Source organism: Asparagus officinalis, chromosome 5, assembly GCF_001876935.1.
Source record: "Asparagus officinalis chromosome 5, Aspof.V1, whole genome shotgun sequence".
NCBI classification, from domain to species: Eukaryota; Viridiplantae; Streptophyta; class Magnoliopsida; order Asparagales; family Asparagaceae; genus Asparagus; species Asparagus officinalis.
The window spans coordinates 52,037,054-52,053,544 of NC_033798.1; the positions used below are offsets into that span (position 1 = coordinate 52,037,054).

Genomic DNA, 16,491 nt, shown 5'->3' on the forward strand with positions numbered 1-16,491 from the left:
GGGTATATGTAGACGTTTAAAAATACCTATAGGTATGAATATACCTATCTAAGTCAAAGGAGATCATCCAAAGGTAAAATAAACAAAGAAACATAGAAGAACAATATGAACACCCACGATAAGGAATACTGACGCGAATAGGCGCGAAAGTGAAAGGTGTTGTGCTCACAAATAGAGTGATGTGCCTATGAGAAGTTATAGAGATCTTCGATAGCTTTCCAACGCATCTTGGATCACCTCATTCCGACATCGGACGAGGAAGTTAGAGATAAAATACCCGAGAGGTCGCAAACTGCATCGGAGGTGCGCGGCAGTGTACACTGCCGCGGCAATAGCGCGACAGTATAAGGTGATGTGCAAATAAACAGAGTAAAGAGCAAATGGGAAGTTGTATAGCTCTTCGATAGATTTCCAACGCATCTTGGATCACCTCATTCCGACATCGGACGAGGAAGTTAGAGCCAAAATACCCGAGAGGTCGCAAACTGCATCGGAGGTGCGCGGCAGTGTACACTGCCGCGGTAATAGCGCGACAGTACAAGGTGACACGCAAATAAACAGAGTGAATTGCCATTGGAAGTTGTATAGCTCTTCTATAGCTTTCCAACGCATCTTGGATCACCTCATTCCGACATCGGACGAGGAAGTTAGAGCCAAAATACCCGAGAGGTCGCAAACTGCATCGGAGGTGGGCGGCAGTGTACACTGCCGCGGTAATATACTGCACATTTAAGCCATGATATTATCAAAATCTGAAGAAGCTCAAAATGTAAAAGTTGTAGATCTCTTCGTTAGCTTTCCAACGCATCTTCGATCACCTCATTCCGACATCGAACGAGAAAGTTAGAGCCAAAATACTCAGGAGGTACGCGGCAGTGGTAACTGGCGCGGCAATGCGCGACACCACGTACTGCCGCGGCCACTGGGAAGCTGAACATGTCATTTTTGACAGTTTTCTCGAGTTTTGTGCAGCCTACATGGATTATTAATTGTTGGGGGTCACTTATGAACGTGGGGGAAGCAGTTACAAGTAAAAATCATGCCCACTACCCACGAAAATCGTGACAAAAGTCGTGAGATGGCAGTTACAAAACTAAAAAGGGGAACCACTCCTTTGACCGCGCCACCCCTAGCTGCCGCGCCCAAATGAGCAGTTGTTAATCGGTTATTTTCTTCAGTTATCATCCAAAGAGGCTATAAATACTCCCCTAGGACCATCATTGACAAAGAGAATAGATTGGGGAGAGCAGATTGGAGCAGAAAAGGCTTGAGCTTTTGGTGAATTGGAGCAAGAGAGAGAGTCTTCCTTCTTCACAAACATCCTCAAGAAGCTTTTGGCGATTCCTAGAGATCTAAGCTCTGACTTGATCTTTAAAAGAGTGAACATCTTACATCGATAAGATATTCGTTTTAAATTCTTACTTCGATAAACGAAGAAAGAATTCCCAAAACCTTCACGATTCAATCAGAATCTGTGAATCGTAACGCACCCCCGGCACAGGCAAAGATCCCACGCAAGCAGCGATCCAAACAACGATCCTGTGTTTGTTTCTAAAAAGTTATAATTTTCCTTTTGTTATGTAAAAGAAGTCTTATAAAAAGACTATTTCTTTTGAATTTGTTGTAATCGACCGAAGATATAACGAATTACACAATGAAACCAACTTTTGACGAAAACAGCGACCCCCTCAGTCTCAACCCTCTCGTACACCAGGATTGTTGGCCAATGCTATACCTTCTACTACTTCAGACTCTACTATTCAAGCTATTGAAAGTCTTCGCCGTCAACTTGATGTTTTCCAACATATCACCTCTACATCTGCCGCACAACTCTCTGGTATGCATTTTGCTGGTTCTTCAGCTAGTCCGGTATGAATGATCTCTGGATTTTTGACTCTGGTTGTTCCTTTCATATGACTTGTAATGCCTCACTTTTATCCTCTGTCTTTACTTCATCCTCTCTTCCTCCTATCTACACAGCTGCTGGACAACTATTGTCCATTACTCAGTATGGCTCTATTACCCCACAAAATGATCCATCTGGTCGTCTAACACTTGGTCCCGTCTATGTGGCTCCTCAGTTGTGCTTGAATTTAATTTCTATTAGCTCTTTATGCATGGCGGGCTTGTTTGTCTCATTTTCTTCTGATATTTGTATTGTGCAGGATCCACAGACGGGCAAGACGGTTGGGGCGGGTCGTAGGAGGCACAAACTGTATTTTCTGGAATATCTTCACCTTCCAGAGTCCATACGTCCACGTTCTCTTGTTGTTTCTCTTCGTTCGTCAAACCCCTCTCCCTCGCTTCCTGCCAATATATGGCATAGACGACTTGGTCATGTGTCTAATAAAAGGCTGGAGAGTCTTATTCAGTCTGGAGTACTTGGTTCTGTATCATCTAGTTCTAGTATTGAGTCATGTACTAGTTGCAAATTGGCAAAATTCACTGTTTTACCATTTAGAATGAGTACATATGTATCCACTTCCTTATTTGATTTAGTACATTCTGATATTTGGGGGCCAGCTCCTTTGCCTTCTTCATCTGGTTACTCATTTTGTCTGTCACCAAGTTATCAAGGACAAGACAATTCTACTTCCTCATGTTTCATCCGCTGACGAGCTTGCAGATTTCTTTACAAATGCCTTACCTGTTCATTGGTTCCAGTTTCTTGTACGCAAACTCACTTTGTTTGATCCAACATGAGTTTGAAGGGGGCTGTTGATAATAGTGTATTGTAGTGGGTTTTAGTCCCACATTGCTTGGGAGAACAAACCTCACACTCCTCTACTTGTATAAATATATGTGCATACTCAATATTCAATTCAAGGAAAATTTACCCAAGATTCTCTCTCTCTTACTTTAACATAAGCAAAGGCGCCAGAAAAAAACTGTTACAGGCTGGCAAGTCTAAGCAAATAAATCCTGTAGGCATAAATTACATGACTGTACATCTCATCTATACACCAGCTTTCTGGTGATTATTATTATAAAGCATTCTCGAAAAGATCAAGTCTAATATGAACATTGACGAAAACAACACACTTTGATGCACCATCAGATTACAAAATTTTATTATTAAGTTTTAGGAGCTAAGTAGGTCCACCAAAAACTGGTCTCATGTAGGTGTCATCAAACTTCCTCCAGTAAGCATGAATGGTGTGTGCTGGCCTCTCCAGCAGCATCGTTAGGCTTCTCTTCGCTTGCTGAAAGCTAGAAGCACCAGCATCGTCGATGGGGAGAAGAGGGAGGGTGATATCTTTTTCCTTGGAAAGGTTAGTGTCATGTGCACGTGCATGTCGGGGAATTACATTTCTTACAAGTGGTTTTGTCAGCATACCGAACACCTGAAACAAATGCAGCAGGAAATTAGTATTCATTGAAAATAAGATAGGTAATGATACTACATGAGAAAAGTTACATAGCATATAACATACTATAAATAACACTTGAACACTTGGTACAATATTAATATCTGTTGGATAGCAATATTCCTAATCTATTTTGGTAACATGAGGTTATTAGGATTCCTAATCTATTTTGGTAACATGAGGTTATTAGGATTCCTAATCTATTTTGGTAACATGAGGTTATTAGGATTCCTAATTTGTTTTGTTTTTGGTTTTAGGATTCCTAGTCTGTTTTGGTTTTAGTTTTTCTATATATATGAAGATTAGAATCAATCATCAAAATAGAGGAGAGTTGTAATCAGAGATTAGAGAGACTTTTGAGCATTGTGAGAGAGAGATATTATGAGCAAGTTGAAAGCTTTGGTTGAGGGTTAGTTTGTGAGTTTTGTGAGATTGTAACACTTTGTACTCTCCTTGATTTAGTGGAATCTCCCCATCCTCTCCCCGTGGACGTAGGCAATTTGCCGAACCATGTAAAATTAGCTGTCTTGCTATTTGTGTAATTTGTAATAGTTTATTTAGGTTCCCTCGACAAATCAATCCTAGAACTGATGAGAGGAAGAGCTGATATCCCACTTGGTTGAGATATTTTGCTTAAGGTTCTTGTTTCCTTGGTGAAACAAGAATTCCTATTGCGACCTGATTTTCTTGTTGTGCTGCAGAAGTGCTGCCGAAATTTTCGCTGCGCGTAACAAGTGGTATCAGAGCCCATATTTCAGATCTAGGGTTTTGGAATTAGGTGGAGGAAGATTCTTGTGTGAAGCTTGGTTCTTAGAGTTCTAGGCTTCGGTGGAGATAGCATTAGGAGTTACTGTTGGAGATTTCGTTTTCCTCGTGTGAACAGGAGATCTATTTAGAATCCGATTTAGGGTTCAGTTGGGTAATTCTTAATTTCTATCAAAGTTTGGTTCTTTCTCTACAACTTGGAGTTAGTTTGTAATGGGAGAAGAAGATGAAAGCAGCAAGTCGATGGCGAGTACAGTTCAAGTTGGTTTTCAGAATACCAAAATTAGTATGGTAAAATATGACGGTAAAATTAACTTTGTTTTGTGGATGAGCGACGTACAGGATACGCTCAATGCTCAGAACTTGGAGGAGACCATCATGGTCCACGAAAGACCACAAAAATATGAAGAGGCGATATGAGAAAAGATGAATAGGAACGCTTGTGGGGTGATCAGGTCTTGTTTGGAATAGGAGCTGAAGTATGATGTGATTGGAGTAACGTCTGCGATGAAGATATAGGAAATTCTCAACAATAAGTACCTTACGAAGAGTGTTGAGAACATGTTGTATTTACTGCGTAGGTTATTCAGATTCCAGATGTCCAGAGGCACCTTGCTAGCGGCTCATGTGAACAGCTACACTAAGTTATTGTCGGACTTGACGAATGTTGATGAAAAGATTTTGGATGAGTACAAGACTATTATTTTATTGGGCTCCTTATCGGATGAGGAATATGACACATTTGTGCTCACTTTGTTGAACGGAAGATCTTCTATCAGCTATAGTGAAGTTACTAATATATTGACGAATTATGATTTGAGGAGGAAGGAAAAGGAGACTTCCCGTGCTAGTACTTCAGGCGAGGCCTTGTCGACGAGAGGTAAAAGCCCATATCCGAAAGGTGGTAATAGAGGAAGGTCAAAGTCAAGAAGCCGCCACCAATTAGTAAAGAACCAATGTGCATTCTGCAAGGAGCAGGGACATTAGAAGAGAGACTGCCCGAAACTTAAGGAGAAGGATAACGACAAGAAAAAGGGCCCAAAGGCCAATGAGGTGAATATTGTGAAAGACGATGATTCCGATGATTCGAACTTTTCTCTACTGATTACTCCGGAGGTGAACCACTTGGATGCATCAGATTAGATGCTTGATTTCGACGCTATCTATCATGTGACCCCTAGGTGAGATTGGTTTGCATCTTTTGAGAAGCTCGATGGGGGGAGTTATAGTCATGGGAAATGATTAGTCATGTGGCATTTGTGGGATATGTACTGTGAGGATCCGGATGCACGATGAAGTAGTTCGTTCCTCAGCTGAAGAAGAATCTTATTTCAGTTAGAGCTTTGGAGGCGAAGGGATTCAATGTGACTTTTGAGGACGCTGTATCAAATATTACTAAGGGATCTTTAGTGGTGATGAAGAGAGTCCGTAGTCGAAACTTGTATTATCTGAAGGGGAGCACCGAGATTGGTCAAGTTGCTTCGGCTATTTCAGAGACGGACATGAGTAGACTTTGGCACTACAGGTTAGGGCACAAAAGAGAGAAGTCACTACAGGCTTTGTGCAAGTAGGGGGTATTGAAGGAAGCCAAGAGTGGTAAAGTGGAATTCTGTGAGCACTGTGTTCTTGGCAAGAAGACGAAGGTGAAGTTCGGGACGACCATTCATAGGACGAGGGGCATTCTGGACTACGTGCACATAGATGTTTGGGGTCCCATCAAGACTGTATCAATTGGTGGTCGATATTGGTTCGTCACGTTCGTTGATGACTATTCTAGAGGATGTTGGGCGTACACCATGACGAAGAAGAGTGAAGTCCTAGATTTATTTGTGGAGTGGAAGAAGAGATTAGAACTACAGACTGGGAGAAATATTAAGATGTTGCGATCTGACAACGGTGGTGAACATACTTCAGACCCCTTTCTGCAGCTATGTCGAGACGAGGACATAGAAAGGTACTTCACGGTTAGTCATACACCGTAGCAGAATGGGGTGGCAGAGAGGCTAAATCGGTCTTTGCTGGAGAAGGTCCGATGTTTATTGTCGCAGAGTGGTTTGGAGAAGATCTTTTGGGCTGAGACACTTACATATGCGAGCCACCTTATTAATAGGCTTCCTTCATCTACGATTGAGGGGAAGACCCCTATGGAGATGTGATCGGGAGAGCCAGCACATGACTATGACCAGCTTAAGATATTCGGGTGTCCTGCATTTTATCATATGAGAACAGATAAATTAAAACATCGAGTTAGAAAGACCATATTTGTAGGATTCAAACGTGGTGTCAAGGGATACAAGCTATGGGATCTAGTTGATAGGAAGATTATGCTGAGTAGAGACGTCACGTTCGATGAGGCTCTATCTTGAAGCTTCTCAGCTCTCATAAGGTAGAGAGCGACCCGACAGAGGAGATATCGCAGGTGGTGAAGATCGATGCAACTCCACATTGTCCAGATGGTACAGTATCCATTAGAGTGCCGACTGAGGTGACGCCAGGCGAGCACGATGGTGACACGGAGGATACGGGTACTGATGTGCAGGATCAGGGACCGACGGTTCAGGTTCAGGATTCTATTACGGTTCGGAGACAGATGAGAGACATACGGTTGCCAACACTATATGCCGACATAGCTGCGTATGCATTTTCGATGGAGAGTATCGATGAGATGATGCCTACTACATTCAACGAGACTGAGCAGAGTTCGGAGACTGATTCGTGACAGGTAGCTATGCAGGAGGAGATGGAGTCTCTTCACAAGAATGATATGTGGGAGCTTGTTGAGCTTCCAAAGGGGCAGAAGGCAATTGGTTACAAGTGGGTATACACGAAGAAGGAGGGCATTGAGGGCACTCTATCGAGGTTCAAGGTTAGGTTGGTTGCGAAGGGCTATGCACAGGAGGAATGAATAGATTATAATGAGGTTTTCTCTCCGGTGGTAAAGCATTATTCGATTCGGATTTTGCTAGCTTTGGTAGCACAGCGTATGGTTTGGAGTTAGATCAGTTGGACGTGAAGACGATATTTCTTCATGGCGATCTTGATGAAGAAATATATATGACTCAGCCATTGAGATTCCGAGCTGCAGAGAAAGAAAAATTGGTTTACAGATTGAAGAAATCGCTATACGGTTTGAAACAGTCTCCTCGACAGTGGTATAGGCGATTCGATGGTTTTATGATTGGTCATTCGTACACTTAGAGCCAGTTTGATCCTTACGTATATTTTTGCAAGTTAAAAGGAGGTGTGTACATCTATTTATTACTTTCTGTCGATGACATGTTGGTTTCCTCTATTTTCAGATCTGCTATTGATGAGTTGAAGACACAACTTTCAAAGGAGTTTGAGATGAAGGATTTGGGTGAGACGAAGCGTATTTTAAGGATGAAGATCGGCAGAGACAAGAAGAAAGGTAGAATTTGTTTGATACATGTGGCTTATTTGAAGAAGGTTCTACAACGATTTCATGTTAGCATGGATACGAAGCCAGTTAATATACCATTGGGAGCCCATTTGAAGCTTTCAGCTGATCTTTCACCAAAGACAGTTGAAGATAGAGAGTTGATGTTTAAGACTCCATATGCGAGCGCGGTTGGGAGCTTGATATATGCGATGGTATGTATGAGGTCGGACTTATCACAGGCGGTGAGCATGGTTTCGAGATATATGCACGATCCAAGAGTGAGTCATTGGGACGCCGTGAGATGGATTTTGAGGTACATTCGAGGTACGCTCAATGGTTTGGTTTATGAGAGGGACACTACAGGTGGGCAGTCATGCATTGGCTATATTGATTCGGATTATACCGGGGATTTGGATAAACGCCGGTCTACGACGGAGTATGTGTTTACTTTAACCCGTACGCCGGTGTGTTGGAGATGTACCTTACAGTCGACGGTGGCTTTGTCTATGACAGAGGCAGAATATATAACGATTACAGAGGCTGTGAAGGAGGCTATTTGGCTTCAAGGACTTTTGGAAGAACTTGGTATATCGCAACGGTCCGTCATCATTCATTGTGATAGCATGAGTGCTATCTATTTGGCGAAGTATCAGGTTTTTCATGCGAGGACGAAACACATTGACATTCGTTATCATTTCGTTCGTGATGTTCTTGAAGATGGCGATATGGAGATTGTGAAGGTCTACACGAAGGATAATTCGACGGATATGCTCACTAAGGTGGTTCCGAGCAACAAGTTTGATCATTATCAAAACTTGTTGCACATTCGTGATTGTTGAGACCATTGACGGCCATTTGGATGAACTACGGACGACTTGATCCCTTGGGAGAGGGGGTACGTAGGCAATCACATTGGTGCAACCGAATTTGGTGAGACGACGTATTAATGCTCATGTTGGTATCGGCTCAGTTTTGGGAATAATTCGCCGAGGTGGAGAATTGTTGGATAGCAGTATTCCTAATCTATTTTTGTAACATGAGGTTATTAGGATTCCTAATCTATTTTGGTAACATGAGGTTATTAGGATTCCTAACTTGTTTTGTTTTTGATTTTAGGACTCCTAGTCTGTTTTGATTTTAGTTTTTCTATATATATGGAGATTAGAATCAATCATCAAAATAGAGGAGAGTTGTAATCAGAAATTTTTTAGTTTTTCTATATATATGGAGATTAGAATCAATCATCAAAATAGAGGAGAGTTGTAATCAGAAATTAGAGAGACTTTTGAGCATTGTGAGAGATAGAATCAATCATCAAAATAGAGGAGAGTTGTAATCAGAAATTAGAGAGACTTTTGAGCATTGTGAGAGAGAGATATTGTGAGCAAGTTGAGAGCTTTGATTGATGGTTAGTTTGTGAGTTTTGTGAGATTGCAACTCTTTGTACTCTCCTTGATTTAGTGGAATCTCCTCATCCTCTCCCTGTGGACGTAGGTAATTTGCCGAACCACATAAAATTGGTTGTCTCACTATTTGTGTGATTTGTAATAGTTTATTTAGGTTCCCTCGACAAGTCAGTCTTAGAACTGATGAGACGAAGAGCTGATATGCCACTTGGTTGAGATATTTTGCTTAAGGTTCTTGTTTCCTTGGTGAAACAGAAATTCCTATTGTGACCTGATTCTCTTGTTGTGCTGCCGAAGTGCTGCTGAAATTTCCGTTGCGCGCAACAATATCCTCTCGTGCTCGCAACTCAGGTAAGTTTTCGTGCTTCGCTGTTATCAGGAATTTATGTTGGACTGAGACCTTCTATGGACGTGATCCAGTTAAGATGCCCAGAAAAGCATCCTAGTTGACCTAAGACCTGGGCGAAGGTACATTGGTGAAGAGTTCAATAGGAACTGTGGCCCTAAGGCAAACAGACAGTCTTTTAACGACTTGACTTGGGCCTAACTGATAACGCTTTTGTGAGTAGTTGGATCACATCTGATGGTCGAAATAGCTCCCATATGCAATTTGCAGAAGGTTTTGCGCCTAGAGCCATAAGTATCCCCCCAACTAGCAATGAATTCAGGAAAAAACTTGCCAGGAAGATACACATGTTTGTCATCTTATACCCACACTTCACCTTCATAGCACGCAGACTATGACCAACAACGAGGCCGATCAGATCAATGAATGAAGTGTTTATGATACACTTCGTATTGACAAGGGCAAATTACTAGCAACTATGGGTCTATTTGGCTGTCCCATGTCAAGGCTTTTATCTCGTTACCGCATTATGGACGGGATATCAATGACACCGGTGGTTGACCTCGCAGCTAGGGTGCTTTCAAAGCTTTCGAACGGAGACCTTCAGGTATAGGATTTCTCATTCTTCCAAGACTTAGACGCCTCAAGCTTTTTGGGAAAAAACTACAGGTCTAAGATTTTTCTTTTTCATCGCCAACTTATAAGTCCTGGAAAAGAAGACCTCAAATAGTGGAGGGAAGACAATAGAGCTCATCTATAAAGAAGATGTTCTCATCAAAGAATAAAGAATGGGCCAAACAGTCTGTAAGACCCTCCCAAAGAGGGATGAAAGGACCAAAGAGTTCATCTATTAAGCAGACCTCACAAAGGAGGCAAGAACTAGAGACGGTAATAAGACCTTTCCAAAGAGCAAAGAAGGTAGTTTCAAAGAGTACATCTACTACAAGAAGACATCTTCACCAAGAAGTAGAAAGGGACCAAAGATTATGAAAAAAAACCAAAATGTGAAAGGACAATCAAAGAGTCCATCTATTAATAAAGACCTCCCTGCCTCATGGATGCAGAGAGAAGAACTAAAGGTCTTTTGTCCTGCAGATCCTAAGATCTTTTATCCTGAGGTAAGAGGAGCTTCCCACCCACTGCTTCAAGGGACGCGGTGGTAATACTGCCAACACCCCTCAGGTCCTCGGTTCAATTCCATCTGCCTAATCTGGAGTGTGGCAATGAAAGGTGGGACCCACACACTCAGGGTTTACTTGGTAGGGTTCAGGGATTGAACTCAGGCTTCGGTCTGGGATCCTCGTGCCTCACCAAGGTTTCCCTCGTATAAAAAAAGAAGAAGGGTGGGGGAAAGGAGCTTCCTGGAAAGCCATTTGGAGGAGAGAGAAAATGACCTTTCTGATCTTGCATTTCAAGCTCGTTAAAAATTCTACTGGATAAAACAATCAAAAGACGGAAGAGCAAAAAGATATGCTATATAAAATTGCAGTAGACAATAAACCACAACATCAAAACTAAGAGACAAATGTACCAAAATATTCAATGGTGAACACAAATACAAATTTAAAAAGAACACCCACATAGACACATGAAAGTATGACACTGCATTTAAATTTAAAGCTCATAAAAGGTCTACTAATACTAAGAAAATCAATAAAAAGGGAATAGAAAATGAATCTGCAGTAGGAAACTGAATTAACCAATTGCAAGTGCCAAATGTATCAAAATATTCAATGATGCTATTCATAAAAATGCAAATGCCCAAAGAACATCCACAAATATGCATGACATGACTTTGCAACCTTACCATTGTGGTAAAAAGCACAACAGCAACAGTACTGGTGACCATTGTTGCATGAACAGGATCCATTGTAACACCAGAGAATGTGAACTGTAGAAGGATAAAAAGTAAATATACGGAAGTTAATTTGCATATTTATTGCCAAAAAGAATATAATGCTGGGAAATCACATCGTTAGCACCACTTCTATTGTATGCAGCTATGCTTGGTACCTGATTGAATGCCAGCGCAATCGAAACAGCTCCCCTCATGAGACCAGCCCACCAAATTATAACCTTTTATGTGAAATTAAATAAATAAATAATTTCTACTAGATAAGAAATTGAGTGTGTAATCACTAACATTGACTTTATTACAAAAAGAGAAAATGCTACCTGGTGTTTGAATGTAACCGGAGCAGCTTCAACATTTGAGCTGAGAAAGTTGGATAGAATGGAGAGAGGAAACACAAATACAGCGCGACCCAACAAAACCAGAAAAATGATGATACAGTTGATGCCTAGTATTGTACTCAATCTTCCATGGCAACAAAAACTCGTCAGATAGATAAACAACACCAATGACTAATTAATAATTACAGAAATATTAAAGTAAAAAATGAATTATATTGGAGAGGAGAGGAAAAATATAAATTTGAGAAAACAAAGCCCTTGCTTATGCGACTTTTTGGGGGTAATTTAGTCATCACTCTACAGAGATATGTCACCAGGAAAAAGTATTCGAGAAGACAGTCAACACTGTAAGAAACTCATTACTTGATGAAATCCACCAAAGAGATACACAAGTGAAAGAAGAAAGCAGAAAGCACTTCCTAAAAATTGTGTACTTCATAAATGTATGGACAATTGTAACTAAACTACACTTTTCAAACTACTACGACACACAAAAGTGTGGGTCCTTTCACTTGGATTTCCATCAAAATTGATCACTCATCAAGGTCGCCACAATCTTTGGGTGTAGTAGCGATGGAGTAGTTTCAAAGCTGTAGTCTTGTTATTACTACTATAAATTTATTGATTTATAAACATGCTAAGGTGAAGAAACCAAGCATAGAAAATAAGACAAACCAAACAAGAATGAGAAGATTCCATACATCGACTTTTGAATCATGATGACACATCTAAAAGTGCAAGAGCTACAGAAACCAAACTGATAAACTTCTTCCCATCTGAGTACCTTCTAGTATTTTCCCCATAACTTCCTCTAGAAATATCTAGCCAAAGATTAAAACACCAAAAGTTACTTAATCTGCTATACATTTTGTGTGTTACTCTTGGGTTTGTACCCAACACAGATTCACATTCCAAGTTGACCCAAAATTTTGCATCTTGTTAAGACTGAAATTGGATACTTTTGCTCAATTCTTCCCTTGTTGGAAAAAACTCTCTTGGAAAAAACTCTCTTGATTTTGTTTGAAAAACATTGAGAATGAGTCACCAATGTCACTTTCACAAAGATTTATATCAGATGTAGCTACAATCGAATTTGGATGAGGCTGGGAGATGAATTGTGTGATACCCTACTAATAGTCCCACATTGAAAACTTTATAAAGTTTAAGAGGGTTTAATGATGGGTCTTAAGAGTCGAGTGCAACATTAACTAGTCAAATTTTTTTTGTGGATTAATCCAAACCTCGTGTTGCACTAAGTGGGTCCTAAGGTCTACATTACGCCAATGGACTCGCATCTTGGGGCGTGACAAATGGTATCTGAGCAATTAATCAGCCGAAAGTGTGGAGCTAAATGCTATGCAGGACTAAATACTATATCAGCCAAACCCCGTGTTGCACTAAGTGGGTCCCAAGGTCAACATTACGCTAATGGACTCGCATCTTGGGGCGTGACAAATGGTATCAGAGCAATTAGTCAGCCGAAAGTATGGAGCTAAATGCTATGCAGAACTAATTGCTACATCACATGAGCATAGTGGGAGCCACCTCTAGAGCTCGTAGGAGCCACCTCTAGGTCCATATCGCCTAGCGACGGTACTGGAATGTGCGGATTGTCATGCTGATGTTGCGTATTAATGGAGAGATTGTGATACCCCATTAATAGTCCCACTTCCGAAAATTGATGAGAGTTTAAGAGGGTTTAAATGATGGGTCTTGAGAATCAAGTTGAACATTAACTAGTCAATTTTCGCAGTGGATTGAGCCAAACCACATATTACACTTAGTGGGTCCTAAGGTTTACATCGAGCCAACATGCTTGTGGGCTCAAGGCGTGACAAATTGAAGACATATTTTAGAACAATGGATGACCTCTAATGGATGGTAATGCAATTCGTTTTCCCCCATGCTCTAGTACATTTACGTGGGTCATGAGTCATTTGCTTAAATCTGTTGACAACTTTGGGGAATTGAAGTTACATATTTGTTTAGCATTGGAGAAATGAGTTCAGAAGAAAATATTCGATTTTGAATTAGATTGGAATTTGATTATTTAGGATTAAATGTATTATTTGAATATAGGATTAGATATATGATTTGAATTTAGGATTAAATATAATATTTGAATTTACAATGAGCTATCAGATTTGAAATTTGAATTTACGGCTCGTAGTTCTATTTGAATTTAAGGCTTTTCGATATTAGTTCCTTATGTCATCACTATTTCGATATTAATTCCCCAAATCTCTATATTTTGATATTAGTTCCCTAAATTGCATTAGTATGTTTATATTAGTCCTTCTATTTTACTATTTCCGTTCAAAACCCTCAACCATGGTTAGGCTAAGACAAACCATGACTGACAATTTACCAAAATGCCCACCTTCATTCTATATCCCCAACTAAACTGTTATTTCCTTCTCTCTTCCAGTTACAAATCTCAACTGCAGTGGTCATCAGAACATTAGGTCCATGAGGAGAGAGAAGAGGTTGGGTCGATAAGAAAGGATTTGAAGACGAGGAGGTCGAGTTAGTTGGGGGAGAGGTTGAGAGGGAGAAAGAGGGAGGAGGAAGGAGAGGAGAGAGGAGTTCACGGTTAGAGAAAAAGAGAGAGGAGGTTAGGATGGAAAAGGGGATGTGGGTTGAGAGGTTGGAGTATTTTGGCCAGAAAAGAAGAGAGTTGGGTTAAATGGACCGTTGGAGAAAGAAAGATGTGAAACAGGTTCAGGTTTAAGGATCTTATTGTGTTTAAGTTTAACATATAAGTGAATTTGGATATTGGATCTGAGAAGTACAATTGTCCTTTCTAGTAAAAAGTTAAACTTAGCGGAATATTCCCCTTCATTTATAACACCACCTAACCACATGGACTAATATCAACAAACTAATGCGATTTGGGGGACTACGACCAAAATATGAAGATTTGGGGTACTAATATCAAAATAGTGATAATTTAAGGGGCTAATATAGATAAAACCTTTCAAATTAAGATAAGTTACTTGACTTGAAATTTGAATTTGAGTTTTTAGTCCATAAGTACTTCATGATTTTCAGATTTTAATAGAGTTTAAATTTATTTTACAAAGAAAATCCACTGGAATGCACGTAATTTGCATATTGATGTGAGGCTAAATCCTATCCCTATCCCTTAACGGCTCATTTCTTCTCTTCTCTTTTATTTGATTCCAGCAACCAACACTACAGCAGCCCCACCTCTGTTATGTAGCAGCAGCAAGACCCTTTGTGCTTCTAAGTTTCGCAACTATCTAGCCTCATGCCGTCTCGTCGGTGCTACCATGTAACAGAACTCACGATCGCTGATAGGGATCAATATACCCGATTCTACTCTAGAGGGACTTGGCATCGTAGATCTCATTGAGATATCATCAGATTTTATTCAGTTTATGCTAATTCAGATTTTACTTGGTTATTGTTAGGATAAAAATAAGGTTATTGATAGAATTGAGATTGTTTAGATTTGATTTGTTTAGAGATAAGCATTTACACGTTTTTAGATAAGATTTGATTTGTTTAGAGATAAGCATTTATATGTTTTTAGATTTGAGTTATTTTTTGTTTATTTGAATCTCTATAAAAGGGAGGAACTTTTACGTAATAGGGAGTAAATTTTGAATGAGAATTATTGATCAAAAAAAGATTTCCGGACTGATTCCACTTGTGCCTTTTAAGCCTCCAGTGATCAGTACCCGTGAACAGTATTAAGCATTCTCAACGTTGCAACCTCTCCTTCACAGATCTGATCCGTGCAGAATTCCACAGCGACAAAGAACTATAGATCTAAGCCCTTATTTCTACTTATTCCCATTTAATCAGATTGCTTATATCGTGGTTAATTAAAACTGTTACATCCTGATCTTATATTGAAGCGACCATTTTATTAGCTAATATGAATTCGACTCAAACGCTGGGTACTCAATTAGGATTTGTGGACTGTGCTCGACATTTCACATCTCAGGTTTATCGCGAACGTAGTCCTTATTTGCTGTAGTTTTTCATCATTTATTACTATTAGTTGTTAGTTTATTATAGTTTGATATTTAAAATTATTTTTCGCTACAATTTTAGTGTGAGTTTGCATTTGCTTTGCATATTAGTTTGTTTAATCACTTTTCCTAGAACTTGATAGATCGTGCTACATCAATCCCCCAAACTGTCCCAAAAACTATCAGAACCACCCAAACAACAACCAACCACTTCTAAACAAAAATAAAAGACCTGCTAGTGACATCTTTTCTCCTTGACCAGTGCCTTCCCCCCTTTTGTCATCACCTTTTAATGTAAAATTTCCCTTATTTTGAACACATTCATGTGCACTATACTTTCCTATAGCTAACCATGATAGATGCTACAGTGAAAGTCCTAGTAAAGTATATAAATTAAAGAAAGTTTTTGGCCTATAAACCCAAAATTATCCCTATTTTTTAAATTCACCCACTTCTAAAATCACACTTAGGCACAAAATACTCGAATTAATTACATTCTATACACTAAAGTTAATGGGAGGCACCCTTCACAACACTAATCTTTTGCATATAAACTTAAAGTCTTACCCCTATTAATTTTTAAATTCATCATTTCCCACACGAAAAAGGTGAAATTTTTGCTTATGAAGTCAAAGATTTAGCCCCATGCATTTTTAGACCCATTCACTTCCAAAATCACACTTATAAAGTGTAAGTTGTTACACTTTGTTGTAACCTTTTAATTTTGTTCTAAGTGGTTAGATAAATGATGTATTTTAAATAAAATGCTTAAACCATCACCTTTTTGGACTTTTTTCACACTAACACCGCGGTTTCGTGAACTATGATCGGAGTTTTGCCTATAAGTCCAAAGTTTTACCCATTTATCTATAAGTTCACTACTTCGCTTATAAATTCAAAGTTTTAAATTCATTTATTTCTAAACTCATCCACTTCCCAAGAAAAGGTTTTTCCTATAAACCCAAAGTTTTACACCAATTTATTTTTAAATCCATCCACTTCCAAAATCACT

At 39.7% G+C, this 16,491-nt stretch overlaps 1 protein-coding gene across 1 annotated transcript in view; it reads right to left on the reverse strand.

The window, feature by feature from the left end:
• LOC109843484 (sodium/hydrogen exchanger 4-like) overlaps positions 2,883 to 16,491 on the reverse strand; it is a 55,738-nt gene continuing 42,129 nt past the window's right edge. The window contains exons 11-14 of the mRNA XM_020412422.1: positions 11,461 to 11,602; positions 11,299 to 11,361; positions 11,093 to 11,176; positions 2,883 to 3,344 (exon numbers count right to left, since the gene is read on the reverse strand). Of these exons, the coding sequence (XP_020268011.1) occupies positions 3,090 to 3,344; positions 11,093 to 11,176; positions 11,299 to 11,361; positions 11,461 to 11,602 (544 nt within the window). The 3' untranslated portion in view covers positions 2,883 to 3,089. The remainder of the gene's footprint in view (positions 3,345 to 11,092; positions 11,177 to 11,298; positions 11,362 to 11,460; positions 11,603 to 16,491) is intronic.